This window comes from Schistocerca piceifrons, chromosome 7, assembly GCF_021461385.2.
Source record: "Schistocerca piceifrons isolate TAMUIC-IGC-003096 chromosome 7, iqSchPice1.1, whole genome shotgun sequence".
Taxonomy (NCBI): domain Eukaryota; kingdom Metazoa; phylum Arthropoda; class Insecta; order Orthoptera; family Acrididae; genus Schistocerca; species Schistocerca piceifrons.
In genome coordinates, this window is record NC_060144.1 from 310,530,564 (window position 1) to 310,547,559 (window position 16,996).

A 16,996-nucleotide genomic window follows, 5' to 3' on the forward strand; every position below is an offset into this window, starting at 1 on the left:
CTCCAACATGAAAAGTAAGCGTTTCCGGACACATGTCCACATAACGTATTTTCTTTCTTTGTGTGTGAGGAATGTTTCCTGAAAGTTTGGCCGTACCTTTTTGTAACACCATGTATATTGCTGATTACGGGACTCGGTAGGTCATCAGTGATACGGGCTCTCGCGTCTTGAAGCCGGTCGTGACAGTAGCCACAGCTCCTCGAACCTCCTTCTCTGTTTTTTGCAGACAATGGATCTGCTCTTTGATGTCCCATCTGTGGTGGCCCGGTCGCAGTGTTGGCGGCTGCTGTTGGCAGTCTGGCTGTTGGCCAGTGTGTCGGCGTCCAGTCCGATGCAGTGCAAGTGCTGGAACGAAAAAGCCCACACGTACCGCTGCGTTGGCTGCTCACGCCTGCCACTGAACTTACCGACGGGCGTGTCCCGCCTCAGAATGGCCGGAAACCGCGTCTCTAACATCCACTTCGTCTCGTCCAGACTGGCCGACCTCAAGTCCATCTACCTGAACAACAACAGGATCACGTCTCTCTACACTTCGGACCTCTGTCCCCTGAAGAGTGTGATGGTGCTGGATCTATCAGCCAACAAGTGAGTACCACTGATTCATCTTACTTAAGCTCACCAGAGTAGATACCTGTCATGCCCCTCGTTGTTTTTTTTTTTGTTTTTTTTAGGAAGAATACGGATAATATTCTTAGCTGTCGCGCTCAGTTTTCTCGTTGCGTTCCACCTTCTGTCTGTGGAATTAGTTGAAAAAGGTGCAAATTCTTCTGGGGCCCATCTTCGAAGAGGCGGTTAGAAGAAAAAAGGTGTAGGTGGCAAAATCATGATCTGCGACAATGGTCTCCAAAGTCTGTATCAGATTTAAATTTCTATGTTCATTTTTTTACATTGCCTGCAATAGCCACAAAATACAGTGGTTATTAATTATGCAATGTCAGTGAATTAAATTGAGAATGATGTAGTCAGTACTGTTTATACGACTAATCTGCTTGCCACTTACACCTTTCTGCCTTTAACGATGTCACTTACATACCTTTTACTCTCATTAATGTCAGGTTTGGAATGAACCATAACAACATAATGTAATATTTTGTCCCATTTTCATCTATTACATTAATCCATACACAAAACTTTTATTGAGAATACGTACAATTAAACGGAAAGGCAAATGAATAAACAGTGTTGCATCCATACAAATTACAAAAAAGAAGTATATATGTGTGTATATTTATATATGTATGTTCCAAATCTCCTCCTAAACCACTGCACCGATTTCAATCAAACTTGGTACAAACATCACTTACTGTGTGTTAAGAACCACTGTGGGGGGTGAAGAAGCAGTGTATCCCACGACGTTCAAATACCCACTGTGTATTGTGTATTAAACGGGGAACCTAAAAACGACGGAGAGATTTCGTCCCGCCATAGCTCTCAGTGGTTTACAACCCCACAACAGGCCACAGCAGTCTACCCACCCCAACGCCGCCTTCCCAGTACGCATCCAGCAAACTAATCAGTCAACAATCCACCTTTCCTCTGGTCCTCAGCAACGTACTCACACAAGCAAATTCCACTTTCTCTTCATCTCCATATCCTCAAACCACACCCCTTAGAAATATCAACATGTTACCTGTGCCAGATGCCAGAATCCACGGCGAAGTTTGAACTATACTGGATATACAGGGTGCTCCGTAACAAGTGGTGCAAGTTGATATGATACTAGCAGAAAGAAAGTCTCTCAAGGGGAACCAACCATAGGTCGCTCTCTGATACAGTCTAAACTTCTCGAGGTGAAAGTACGGCGAAAATAAAGAGAACTGCCGGCCGGTGTGGCCGTGCGGTTCTAGGCACTTCAGTCTGGAACCGCGTGACCGCTACGGTCGCAGGTTCGAATCCTGCCTCTGGCATGGATGTGTGTGATGTCCCTAGGTTAGTTAGGTTTAACTAGTTCTAAGTTCTAGGGGACTGATGACCACAGATGTTAAGTCCCATAGTGCTCAGAGCCATTTGAACCATAAAGAGAACTTTATTTTGGCCTAGGTGCCAACTCTCAGTAGCTTACATTAAAATGACGGTCAAAGTTTCGACGCGACATCGTCAACCCGCCCGATCGGTGTAAAATCAAGTGAAGCGCTGGCGCAGTGTAAAAGGGCACAAGGTCTCAATGTAGTACCTGTGTTCAAATCCATTTGTATGTTTCTTTTTTTTCATTTGCTGTCCTGGAAGTATGTGACCTCAATTTGTTTCCTTTACTGCTTGCTCAATATACATATTGAATAACATCGGGGATTGGCTACAACCCTGTCTCACTCCCTTCCCATCCACTGCTTCCCATTTCATACCCCTCGACTCTTATAACTGCCATCTGGTTTCTGTACAAATTGTAAATAGCCTTTCGCTCCCTGTATTTTACCCCTGCCACCTTCAGAATTTGAAAGAGAGTATTACAGTCAACATTGTCAAAAGCTTTCTCTAAGGCTACAAATGCTAGAAACGTAGGTTTGCATTTCCTTAATCTTTCTTCTAAGGTAAGTCGTATGGTCAGTATTGCCTCACGTGTTCCAACATTTCTACGGAATCCACCAGTCGAATCTACCAAACTTATAAAATTGAAAAACTGCCTTATACAGACACACAGAGAGACTCAGTAGGTGCCAGAGGAAAACTGGGCAGGCCAGCCCATTTCCCGGCAAAGCGCAGGACCGTGACTGTTTCGCCATTTAAGCGCACGATACCGTTCCAAAAGTTGTATCAGGAGCCTACATTTCGATAGTTAAAGGGCGAATGAAGCTAACATTGTCAAACGTTACGAGCAACTTTGGTACCGCATGTACTGTTTACCTCCGCATTATATGAGTACTTTTCGTAGATTAACCTACGATCGACTCTTTTTTTAAAACAGTTAACTTTTTTGTAAGCAATCTGCACTTACATGTTCACATTACCTCTCCACACAGTTGCCATCCAAGTTCAAACATTTGTCGTACCGTGGCACCAGCTTCATTATACCTGCATCAAAGGATGGTGCCGTCCGGTGCTTCAGCCAGTTCTTTACAGCATCCTTGACCTCACAGTCGATCGTGAAGTACTGAGTAGCATGCCGCGTCTTCGTCTTGGGGTGGGGATGAAAGTCCCTTTGCGCTATGTCAGGGCAACAGAACAGATGTTAGAAAGTATCCCAGCCAAGAAGTTTGAGATTTCCTTTAATTTGGTTCGCAGTAAGGATCGCACATTGTCGTGAAGCAGCTTAATTCCTTCGGCAATCATCGCACGCCGCTTGTTTTGGTTTGACCTAAGGAGTTTCGCAAGTATGTCGCAACAAACCTATGACGTCACAGTATTCTCACGCGTTACTTGCACGAAATCTGTTGCCAAAGTTACTTTACGATAAAAAAAACTGTAACCCTGTTTTCGGTTTGACAGCGTCTCCTTGAATTTTTTGGGCTTATCGGGAGAAAGAGTTCACATACTGCATCCACGACTCATCGCTAGTCCCGAGTCTGCTATGAAATTCCTGCTGCCCTTCCTCGTAGAGTTAAAAGAATATCAAAGCCGAACCCATTCTTTTAGTTTAGCGGACATCGCTTAGTCTTTTTGGTACCCACCGTGCCGAAAACTTGTGTTAACCTAATCTCTCTGTGATACTGTTGAAAAGGATTTTCCTCGAAATCTAAGGCACATCTTGATAAACTTCGGAAAGTTAATCTTAGCCTCGCATGCACAATTTCGTCAGTATGTTCATTAGTCACCCGTGAATGCCTTTCTCGACTACTTTCATCAAGCAGATCTGTGCGATGAGCTTTGAATTTCTTGCAGTGCTCTCTCATGGAACCATCAAACGCCGGCTCCCTACACACTACAAAACTGACGACGAATCTCGGTAGTATTGACTCTTTCTGCAGCGGGAAGCGAATGACGGAACATACCTCGCAACTGTCGGGACAAGTGTTAAAACCGTCCACTTCAATCATTGGCAGCTTACACACTGGCGAATGCCACAGCGAACTGAATGAAGCAACTTGAATCTTCAAAGTCACCTTTTCCATCTACGCTAATATGATGAAGCTATGAGTATATTTAACACGCAATCGGAGGTTAATTTATAAATAGCATTCGTACGAAATCTCACGCTTTTGACTACTGCCGCAATATCCTAGACTGCTCTCTTTCATTGTCAGCTAAAAAAACTCTTTCTTTCCTTTTGCAGCCTGGAATCTTTTGATGAAGATAGCATCGCTTGCAACGACCAACTGAATAAGCTGGTCCTGGACGATAATCCACAAATCCAGCTGGTTGCCCTCCGCAGCCAGTCGCTGGAACACCTCTCCCTGCGGAACTGTGGGCTCACCAGTTTCGACCCACAACTGCTGAGGCGTCTTCGGAAGCTGCGTGGGTTGGATCTACGCGGCAATGACGCTCTGCCTTGTGGTCAAGTTACCCAGGACCTCCACAAATACTGGCCGCGTCTCAGAGTATACTGCGACGTTCAAACAAGTGCCACAAAAAATACCAGCACCGGCGCCACCACCACTACCACCACTGCTAGCAATGCAGGCCTTCCACCACACTCACAAGATGATATCGTTCAAAAGATCCAGTTAGTTGCCCCCATTCCAATAGTACCTCTCGTTGTAATACTGGCGGTTGTATTAGCAGCTGTCCTCTTCAGTTTATGTAAGAGGTCTGGCCATGACTTTCGGCCAGGCGTCGAGTCTGGAGACGGAAAGCTGCTCGAAGAACCATGTTGAAAGCTGTCGACCTGTTCGACATTCGAGCTACCTCCCCTAAGAATGCCTTTGTGGTCCTGATCGGCCATAGAGACGAGTTGTCCTCTCCTCGCACTCGATCATCCAGTGTCACCTCGAACGCAGTGGCGCACGCGCTACAGGAGAGTACACTGTGCTGGAAGGGAGAGCCAGTGCAGTTTCCTGTGCTCTCAGTCCGGCTCCCGGGTACCGCCGGGTGGGGTTTTCCGTGGTTTTACTCACCAGCAAGTACATCAGAACGCACTTCACCCAGTCCACGGACGTCCTCTCCCACATGTCGCTCCGAACACCGAGCAAACGAAGTGCGGACCACGCGGTATCCGTTCCAACATGCTCCAAAAACTCCTCCTCCAACTCCTACTCCTTTTCAAGGCCCTGAAGTCTCGGTCGGTCTGACCACATCAGCTCGGTTGAGATCTCGTATGTCCCGGTGCGAAGGTCTGCTCAGTTATATGGCCAACGAGATCTCGGTCATAGTGGAAATATTGTCAAGGGTGGGTGAGGGGACAGGCAGACCTGCATCGCACTCGGTGCTCAGTCTGTAGACATGACGCGTCGCGGTATGCGTGTAGTGCATGCCGATCCTTGCACCGTGGTGGAAGAGAAATGTCGTGTCAACACCAGCCGCGACTGTCTCGCCTTCAGCTGGCACCCCTTGACAGGGTACACTTTCAGAAACCGCTAGTTATGTCCTATACAGTCCTGAACCATTCCCTGGCCTGCAGTGCTGTGGTGGTGCACAAGTATCCAAATCGTAGCTGAGGGGCTAACCGGCCGACCATCTGCCATCAACTGAAATGTGCATCGAGGGATTCCTGACTAATCCGAAGACCGCTTGCCGCTGCGGCTCCAACAACTAAGGCGAATAAGAGTATCCAGTGTGTAGACTAGCGTGTCGTGGTGCACGCAGAACCTTGCACCGTGGTGGAAGCGCAAATCCGTGTCAACACAACCACGACTGTCTCGCCTACAGCTGGCTACACTTCTCAAGACCGGGTCTTCAGCAACAGTTCACCAGTAAGTTATATCGAAGATGTCTCCACTGACGCAACTATCCACTGCTCTGTCCTACAGAAAAACCACTGACACGTTCTGCAACAGTTGACTTGGTTTTTTTTCTTCTTGCAGTGATTACCTTCAGTCCCAAGACTGATTTTGTGCGGCCCCCACACTTGTCTATCGTACATAACTCTCTTGATATCTGGATAATTGTCGCAGCTTAAATCCTGCTTACAGCAGTACAGCCTTGGTTCTATCTATAATTTTTACTTCAACCCCCCCCTCGCCCACCCTTAACCCTCCACCTCCAGCTGCCACCCATATTTCCCTCAGATACCCTACTGACTGTTCCTAGACACATCAGGATGTGTCCAATCAACTGATCCCTTCTTTTAGTCGCCGGCCGGGGTGGCCGAGCGGTTCTAGGCACTACAGTCTGGAACCGCGCGACCGCTACGGTCGCAGGTTCGAATCCTCCCTCGGGCACGGATGTGTGTGATGTCCTTAGGTTAGTTAGGTTTAAGTAGTTCTAGGTTCTAGGGGACTGATGACCTCAGAAGTTAAGTCTCATAGTGCTCAGAGCCATTTGAACCATTTGAACCTTCTTTTAGTCAAGTCAGGCAATATATTCCTTTTCACCATATTCTAACTATTCCTCTTCATTAATTATTCGACCTATTCATCTAATCTTTAACATCATTCTGCAGCGTTACATTCATACAGCTTCTATTTTCATCTTGTCTATAACGATATTATACACATTTTAATTCTGCACATGGCTGCAGTCCAGACAAGTACCTCCAGAAAAGGCTTCTCAACATTCAAATTTACATTGAGGTGAAAAAGTCATGGGATACTTTTTATTTCTTGTTGGACCTCCTTTACTTTGTGTAGTCCAACAATTCGACATGGCATGGACTCAACAAGTCGATGGAAGTTCAAAAATGGCTCTGAGCACTATGGCACCTAACATCTGAGGTCATCAGTCCCCCAGACTTAGAATTACTTAAACCTAAGTAACCTAAGGACGTCACACACATCCATGCCCAAGGCAGGATTCGAACCTGCGACCGTAGCAGCAGCGCGGTTCCGGACTGAAGCCCCTAGAACCGCCACAACGGCCGGCTCGATGGAAGTTCCCTGCAGAAATATTGAACCATGCTTCAGCTATAGCAGTCTATAATTGCGAAAGTGTTGCAGGAGCAGGATTTTGCCCACGAACTGACCTCTCGATTATGTCCCAGAAATTTTCGATGGGGTTCATGTCAGTCGATCAGGATGACCAAATAATTCTCTTGAATTGTCCAGATTACTCTTCAAACCAATCTACATCTACATCCATACTCCGCAAGCCACCTGACGGTGTGTGGCGGAGGGTACCTTGAGTACCTCTATCGGTTCTCCCTTCTATTCCAGTCTCGTATTGTTCTTGGAAAGAAAGATTGTCGGTATGCCTCAGTGTGGGCTCTAATCTCTCTGCTTTTTATCCTCATAGTCTCTTCGCGAGATATACGCAGGAGGGAGCAGTATGCTGCTTGACTCCTCGGTGAAGGTATGTTTCGAAACTTCAACAAAAGCCCCTACCGAGCTACTGAGCGTCTCTCTTGCAGAGTCTTCCACTGGAGTTTATCTATCATCTCCGTTACGTTTTCGCGATTACTAAATGATCCTGTAACGAAGCGCGCTGCTCTCCGTTGGATCTTCTCTATCAACCCTATCTGGTACGGATCCCACACCGGTGAGCAGTATTCAAGCAGTGGGCGAACAAGTGTACCGTAACCTACTGCGGCCCTGTGACATTACGGATTGCCATCCACAAAAGTTCTATCGCTGTATGGGAACAGGAAGTCCATGAATGAACGCGGATATTCTCCATGTAGCCGAACATAACAATTTCCAGTCAATGATCGGTTCAGTCTGACAGAGAACTCAGTCCATTGTTGTCAGCTTGGATCCATGGCTTCGTGGGGTTTGTGCACACTCCAACCATACTATCAGCTCTTACCAACGTAAATCGGGACTGTTATAACCAGGCCACGGTTTTCCAGTCCTCTAGGGTCCCGCCGATATGGTCTCAAGCCCACGAGAGGCGCTGCAGTCGATGTCGTGCCGTTAGAAAAGGCAATCGCGTCGGTCGCCTGTTGCCATAGCAAATTAACGCCAAATTTGGCCGTATTGTCCTAACGGATGAGTTCGTCATGCGTCCCACTATGATTTCTGCGGTTATTTCACGCTGTCTGTTAGGACTAACAACTCTACGCAAACACCGCTGCTCTCGGTCACAAAGGGAAGACTGTCGTCCACTGCGTTGTCCCTGGTGAGAGGCACTGGCTAAAATTTGGTATTCTACCAGACACACTTGACACTGTCAACCACGAAACATTGAACTCCCTGACGATTTCCGAAAATGGATTTCCCGTGCGTCTAGCTGCAACTACCATTCCGCGTTCCAAAGTCTGCTAATTGCCGTCGTGTGGCAATAATCATTTCGGAAACCTTTCCACAAGACTCACCTGAGTACAAATGATAGCTCCAGCACTGCCCTTTCATACCTCTTGTGCGAGATACTACCGCCATCTGTACAAGTGCATGCCGCTGTCCCATGATTTTTGTCACCTCGTTGTATGTCCAATGTTAAGAAATTCTTGTTTTCCAGAAATGTCTTTTGTGGTGCAGTCAATCTGCATGCTATATCCTCGTTATTTCAGCCATCACCACTTTTAGTGTCTCACCTCCTAATCTAATTCCCTCAGCATTGCTTCATTTAATTTGTCTACATTCCATTAGTGTTATTGTACTTCTGATGATGCTTATCTTATAATCTCTTTTCAGTACACTATCCATTCCACTCAACATCTTCCAAGTCCTTTCTGCCTCAGATAATTACGATACCATATATTAAATGTTGTGTCTAGACAAGACAGCCTAGACACAATGAGAGGAAGCCGAAAGGCACGCGCTACGCTCACGCAGATGGGCGTGAGGTCTGAAACAGGATACGTAATGAATGCTATAAAGAAAATTACGTAGCTGCTGGAATACTTAACTTTAATCCATCCTTTTGGTACATCTGGAGATTGTGGCGATACAAGTGAGACTCTTTAGATACATGCAATGTTACTAATGGCACCTTGCTAGGCCGTAGCCATGGACTTAGCTGAAGGCTATTCTAACTATCTGCTCGGCAAAGGAGCGAGGCTTCGTCAGTGTAGTCGCTAGCTACGTCGTCCGTACAACTGGGGCGAGTGCTATCCCGTATCTCGAGACCTGCCTTGTGGTGGCGCTCGGTCTGCGATCACACAGTGGCGACACGCGGGTCCGACATGTACTAATGGACCGCGGTCGATTTAAAACTACTACCTAGCAAGTGTGATGTCTGGCGGTGACACCACATTAAACGTCAAAGTTTTCAATTCTTCTCCTTGAAGCATTATACCTTTTCCAAATTTACCTTAGCCTTGCTTCAAATTTTGGAAACACACAGTTCATTCACATTTGCACGAGTAGAGATCGAGGTGTCGAATCGAGTGCAGCCCTCAGTTACCTCAGAAGTATCTGTTTTTATACAGCATTTAGTTTATCCTTCGTTGTCACATGCTTCTGCGAAGTAGTGAAGAGTGCATTTGTGTTTAACTGTGATGACTAGTGTTTAGTAACTTTTCTGTATTGAGTGCGCTGACGTTGTAGCATAGTGATATCAGACTGCATCAGGCGCCTGCTTGGTTTAGGATTATATTTATTTATTTATTGTTTATTTAGCCTGAACAAATTAGGTCCTCAAGACACTGTCTTGCATCTGACCAGGAACAACACATACAAAAAATACTACAGAACAATCACAGTAATAATAATTTGCCTTGTTAATAGAAATAATAATAACGATGAAATGATGGAGGCATTAAGAATTATATAATTAGTTTAGCACTTTTGGAGCCTTGTTTGTTACTAGAAGTGTAAGAGATGGTGGAAGAGGAGAACACTGAAGTGAACGTGACAGTTGTTGATAGAAAAGGGGAGAATTTCAATAGAGAACTCTGTAGACGAGTGGAGAGAAAAGTGGTGGGGGACGGAGGTTTGACGAGAGTGAGCTGCAAGAAGAGATAGCTACTGTAGTAGAAGGTGGGTCATTAACTGAATTTTGAAGTCTGAATCAATTTTAATGTCTCTAATATTTTGAGGAAGATTGTTCCAAAGTCGGGTTCCTTATACAGAAAATGATTTAGATAACACGGCAATGTGTGTAGTGGTACAGAGGGGATTTTACTTTGTTGGGAACAAATATTTCGGCTGTGTTGTTCAGCTAGTACTGTAAAGGTTGAAGATAAATAGAAAGTAGTGCAATGATTGAGAATTCAATGAAGCAAACGCTGGGTACGATAATTTCTACGCTTATCAGTACATAGCCATGATGACCGTTGATAGGCAGAGGTAATTAGTTGAAATAGCGTGCATCACAAATGTATCATACACAAGTCCTTGCCGAAGTGAGATCTCATATGAAAGTCCTTGGTTGGATAGGATCACCATAATCAACGATGCAGAGTATTTGCGATTCTACGAGTTTCTTTTTTAAGCTCGAGAGGAAATACATTACGTACTCTCTGTAAATAAGAACGTAGATTAAAGATGGAGGGGGTCTGTGAGTCTTGTGGACGGATGCAACTGAAACTGGCGATTGTCCAGGAACTGTTGGAAACTGTGCTGGACATGTTTGACGGGCTTGAGACAGCTGTGATGATCTGGGGTGGCTTCGAGACACCCGAGACGAAACTTTTGGTACTTCTCGTGCTTATATCGTCTGCTGATAACGCAGTGCCTTCCGATATGGTCGACATGGCCAATATGCGTTCACCTGAGTGTGGATGGCGGACAGTGGTGGGGTCATGAATCTCTGGCCAGAAGACGAAAGTGGACAGTGGCCACACGGCTGTCCCTTACACCTTAAAAATAGGTCTGAGGTCTTGTCCACTGCTGAAACTACATCTCACCCTCTGGATGCCTCGTCTGTTGTGACTGGGGCTGATCGTTGTGAAGGCCTGGACAAGAGAAGAGGTTGGGTGTCATGGTCACTGAGAACTCCAACGTTATGCGGGAAAAGGAGCCTCATTGGGAAATAGGTGGCAGTTCGGGAGGAAGGTCAGTGTCCATTCTGTTTGCCTTCCAGGGGATCTCGTCCAAGGATACTGTCAACAGCTATTGAGCGTAACTGGTGCAGCTGGCTGCAGGTAGTAGCAAATGTTGGTAGGGATGATGCCTACCGCTTGAGTTTAGAGGCTATCCTCTGTACCTGTAGATGGCGAACTGCATTGGTCAACTTAGCTAGCCTTGCACCTGCGATGGAAGTAGAGCTAGCATATCTCAGCATCGTTCCCAGATCCAACTGCAGTCCTCTGTTTTGGAGCCGAATCAGGCGCTCAAATAACAGATTCAGGCAACTCAGTGGCGATCTGCGGTGAGGAGTTCTCGACCTCTGCTATGTGGTAGAGAAACGTATTACCCCTTTTAATAGGTCATGCGTACAATACGTGTAGGAAGCAGCTACTAGGGTAACAGAGTAAGTGTTTTGGAAAGAACGGGCCTTTTAAGATAGAGAAAACCCTCCAGAGACCTGATAATATGCTCCGATTTCCGAGAGGAAAAATATGAACTCTATTCATTACAAAGAATAGTATTCGTATTGGCAGATAGAAGAAAAAGAATGTTAATAGAGTATTAGTTAACTGAAGAGCCTCCTTGGTAAGGTCCTTATAAACGCTAGTAATGGAAACCTCCTATCAGCAGCTGTTAATAGCAATGAAATTTTAAATTACAATTGCAGTTATATCGGAAGCGTAAGGTGGACGCCGAAGATGTGGGTGTATTTGTAACTGTATTTTTAACAACACGGTAGTATTTGACGAGGTTAGCACAGAACCCGACTGCGAAACTGTTTGGAAGAAGATAACATGATGCCAAGCTCGCGTAGTTTTGTTCAACGTAGATGAAGATGTAGAGCCATATTAAAACGTTCAATAATTTCTAAGCATGTTGTACATTACAATGAATACAGGTGGTACAGGAGCAGAAAGTAATAAACAAGGCAAATAATTGAATTTTTGGCGATAAATATTGATTAGACTTAAAAAGGTAAGAAACTTTGTTCTAAGCTTTTTTGCTCTAAGAATAGTTGTTAACTTTGAGAATATGGAGCTAATTAAGTTAAGTGCCTTTGCTCATTTTCTCTCACTGGTCTTATGTGCGATAATACTTTCGGTAAATTTTCTGTTACACAGGCAGTATATGCAGTAAAGAAAGAAGTAATTATAACAATGGGACATGCATTATACGAGGGCTGTCCAGAAAGTTAGTTACGATTGATCGCGAAATGAAAATCACAGTGAAAATCAGAAATGTTTCATTTTTAACAGTTAGCTACACCTTTCAGCTACTTCTCTACGTAGTCGCCGTTCTGACTCAGACATTCGTCGTAGCGTTGTACCAACTTTCCAATACCCTCATCATAGAAGGCAGCCGCCAGTGCTTTCCGCCAATTCTCTACGCTGGCCTAAAGCTCGTTGTCTGTGTCAAAATGTTGTCTTCATCGCCAGCGGTTCGTTTGAGCAGAGATGAAACTCAGTGGGAGACAATTACGGGCTGTATTGTGGGTAAACAAACATTTCCAATTGAAACGGTGCAGGAACATCTTCATTGCCCCTGCAGAATGAGGCTGAGAATTGTCTAGAAGAAGAAACCGCACGACAGTTATGTAATGTTGGTTGCATAGCTTAAGGGGAAAATTCTCACCAGGCCCTCGTACTTGGCGGGAGACACCATTTTCTATAACATCTTTCCGCGCTCACTAAGAGCTCAGGAATGAAAAGAGCGACATAATTCTACCTAGAGTCACACTGAGACACTGCCCAACACATCTTTGCAAAGCTTTATCGGATTTTCATAGTCGTTTCCATTTCGCGACCGATCGTAACTTATTTTCTGGACAGCCCTCGTAAATATTTATTCAGGCAATAGTAAATGCTCGCAATAGCCTCGCAGTAGATCTATTCTCAAACAAAAGTTAATACTAACAATACATTCCTTTATAAAAACAGTTTATTTTAAGGAAATTTGCCATTCAGGGAATTTGGCATTTAACTGCACTTTCACTTGATGAAATTCGACGTGAGTAATCCATCTCAATTTGAGAAGAATTGCGATATTCCCAACTACAACAGCAGAAGTTACTTGCCATATATATCAAGTTTCTGATATGTAGTGACGCAAATTTAATCATAAAATTATTTCTTCTGGACAACTCCTTCTATTCCGTGGACGAATTTTTATTTAAAAACTGATTGGCTCTAAGAAAACCAGTTTTATTGTAGATACATTAGTATGTCTAAAATATGTTTATTAACGTTGAATTAGTGCAGTATGCCATTTAGAAACTTGAAAACTGCTAGTATGTAGCCAGCTACTGAAACTAATAATGTATGCGTATCCTGTGAACTGATTAACATCGTTCAGAGATATATGAATCTTGCAAGTAACTAACAAGCACAAGTAGAATATTAGAAAATTAAGAAATTAAAAAATCGGTCAAATGTTTGTGAAATGATTAGTCTAAAAGTAAGAAAGAAAATAGAATAGAGAAACATTTGACACACCTCGTTTGCTGTACAGGATTTCGGTCATTATTCAAAAGCACTTCGAACGTTTTATTTATTACTTCTAGGCAAACCATGTCACAGAAAATTTGACCGCTTTTCCAAGCATTCCTTTTTTCCAAGATTTGTTTGCAAAGCGTTTTCTTATTGACACCTTATTTGCTTTCCTAGCGTCTTTTGTTATCTAAACGGCCTGGATTTAGTACTTGATTATCAGGAAGCAAATTTTGGCAGTTAAGTAACACACCAATATAACTTTCTATGCCCAAAATAGACAGGCCTTGAAAAGATAAACTGTTTGACATCTCATTTGTCTTCCTAGTATCTGCTGTTCTCGAAATGTCCCAAATTTAGTACCTGATTCGAAGGAAACCGTTTTAGAAATCAAATATCACACTGATACACTGATGCAACTTTTGTTACACAAAATACTACACCTTGAAGATATGAACTTTTTATCTCCTCATTTACGTAGCGCCGGGCGGTGTGACCGAGCGGTTCTAGGCGCTTCAGTCCGCAACCGCGCTGCTGCTACGGTCGCAGGTTCGAATCGTCCCTCGGGCATGGATGTGTGTGATGTTCTTAGGTTAGTTAGGTTTAAGTAGTTCTAACTCTAGGGGCTGATGACCTCAGACGTTAAGTCCCATAGTGCTTAGAGCCATTTACGTAGCTGTTCGTCAAGTATTTCAATTTTCCGACGTATTACAAGTTAGCTTTTTCTTAGTTACACTGATTACTTTCAAGCAATTAAAAATGTTTTCAAGTCAAGACCTCGCACTGGTTAATTTGATACTCCGTTTGTCCATTTCCCACTCTTCATTTGGCTGGTAAAATTCGAACGGAATCTTGTTTTCGCTTCGCTCAAACATCCGAAAAAAAGTATGATTTCCACTATTCTCTCTCTTAAATTTGGTTAGAAAAGACATTAATTACGCTGCTTGATAGTCAATACACACAAAAAATAGGTTTAATGGTTCAAATGGCTCTGAGCACTATGGGACTCAACATCTTAGGTTATAAGTCCCCTAGAACTTAGAACTACTTAAACCTAACTAACCTAAGGACATCACACACACCCATGCCCGAGGCAGGATTCGAACCTGCGACCGTAGCAGCCTCGCGGTTTCGGACTGCAGCGCCAGAACCGCACGGCCACCGCCGCCGGCTAGGTTTAATGGATAGCAGAGTGTACTATGGTATCAAACTGAACTCATCCTTTCTTGATAGTGGCTTCGACAACGTAGGTGTGTTTCACAGCAGAAATAACTAACCGTTACGTAGCACAAGTATTTTATATTTTGTAAATATGCGTCCGTATCAAATAAGAACTGCTCTTGGGGCATGACATGCTATAGGCCTTTATGATGGAGCCGTGATAACAACGCGGTTCCACATTGAAGCCGATTTGTGACGCTACAGTGGACTTTTTTTGTGTTTTCCTGTCACCGTGAGTAAATATCATTGGACGGAGTGTCCTACCAGACGAATTTGAGGCTTCTCGATTTAGTGGGCACATAAAAATACATTTTAGACAACATTTTGTTTGAAATAGTTATACGTTTCCCTTTCACACTGAACATCGTGTAAGACGTTCCTTCATTAGGTCGATTCCAGCCATACATCGTAAATAAAAATTGGATGTATCTCTAGATACAACAGAGAAATGGCACCAGAGGACTCTATAGAGAAATTTTACGTGCCTGGTCATTACGTGTTGGTGACACAACCATTCTGAAAAATAAATTGATGGAGAAGGGCAAATGAGTTTTCAGGTCGGAAACTCTGGTCTGTAAATGAATGAGTAAAATTTCGCAAGCGAATATTAGGAAAGATTATGTTAAATGACGCTTTATTGGAGGTCTGCTTGTGTGATTGGATACAATATACGACAACGTTTTGGGTGGGGGGATTTGTATGCACTGAATCTATTTAGAAAGTGCGATGTTTCGTAGAAATAGCATGCAGGTGCTGTACATGGAATATAATATTAATAAACAGCGAAGAGGTGAAGAGAAAAAATGTTTATTATTGTGTAATAAAAATCATCTGGTCAAGAGGACTGATTCAAGTCGAGTGGGAATAATGTATTTCACGATGGATTCCAAAATTTGGGAGAGGGAGTCTGCTGATGTTGCCCTGAATTAAGATGTGGAGGGTACAGAGTCAGAATGGGGGGGGGGGGGGGGGGGGAGCTATATGTTGGTTAGGCAGCACCACACCATACAGAGCCACACTTAGCACTTGTTGATATCTCAGAAACGAATCCATTCCAGGGAAAAAACGCTAGCTGCCACAAGAAACGAGATGATATAACAAGAATAGGATTATAGAATAAGGTAAAGTGCTATCACAAGACATGTTCCGTAAAACAGTATCCAAAATATGTAACTAGGAAAAGTTCTGAAAACCAACTTACACATTTAAAATAGTAACAAAACTGGTAACTTTATTCCCTTAACACAAACCAGTTGTTAAGAGACTGGTTGTTTTTAATACCACACCTAGATGTAAGACTTGTGACCATAAGGGAAATGGTCTACAAAAATCACTGTATGACAAATACAAACAGTGGTTCTACTTTGCCGCAAAATTCGATATTCTTCATATTTTCAGACTGGCACACTTGTTGATTCCCATTAGAGTTTCAGTTTCAGTTGACAGTAAGAATGTCAAACATCTGACAAAATATCGACATATTTCAGCATTCTCCATTCTCTGTCTCTTTCAGAGGTCACTAAATAGCATTCAGTATTTTCTCATCCGAACGTATTCTCTTCTAGTTGCATTTACTGCATTTTGTATGCAACATTGTCTTGTACTGGAGAGGAATTAAGTCGCACTTGGTTATAGAACCGACTCACAGGTGTTACGTGCAATGTAAGAGAACAGTATAGTTCTCCGAACTACAGACATATTCTTTCGTATTTTGTGTTTCAGGTGGACTGTCGATCCATGGTCTCTCTCCGGCCGCGGTCTTCGCAGCGCGTGCGTTACTGCAAATAAACAAAAAATTCAAAAAAATTCTAGCCTTTACTTTTTTACTTAATTTTCCCTTCCATTTCTAATTATCTGTTATTTCCCTCTCCATTGACCTCCATGCGTCTTGTATTTCTTAACACGTGCTTGAAATCAACAGAACAGACGAGAATGTGCAAAAACCTCGCTATTTCACAGTGACCCGCAAATGAATGTGATCCGCAGGCAGAGAACGGTAAATCTTGTCCAGTGATTGCAGCTGTAGGAAGGAATGTTTTATTCTAAAATACTTATCAACTATATGACCACTGAGGACGCTGAATGTAGCTGCAGTTCTGAGATGAAGAGACAGAAGCGGACATCGTGGCGGGTCACAACAAACCTGAGAGAAGACTGATGAAAAACAGTAAATAAAATAAGATCCCATATAATAGTAAAGTTCATCTTGCTAGAGCACACACACACACACACACACACACACACACACACACACAGATATATATATATATATATATATATATATATAGGGTGTTACAAAAAGGTACGGCCAAACTTTCAGGAAACATTCCTCACACACAAATAAAGAAAAGAGAAAAGACGTTATGTGGACAT

At 43.6% G+C, this 16,996-nt stretch overlaps 1 protein-coding gene across 1 annotated transcript in view; it reads left to right on the forward strand.

Annotated features, from left to right (window-relative positions):
* The window catches only part of LOC124805262 (leucine-rich repeat-containing protein 38-like), a 39,784-nt gene extending 23,355 nt beyond the window's left edge, over window positions 1-16,429 (forward strand). The window contains exons 2-4 of the mRNA XM_047265773.1: window positions 227-585; window positions 4,208-5,783; window positions 16,346-16,429. Coding sequence (XP_047121729.1) covers window positions 227-585; window positions 4,208-4,748 — 900 coding nt within the window. The 3' untranslated portion in view covers window positions 4,749-5,783; window positions 16,346-16,429. The remainder of the gene's footprint in view (window positions 1-226; window positions 586-4,207; window positions 5,784-16,345) is intronic.
* Window positions 16,430-16,996: the final 567 nt, after the last annotated feature.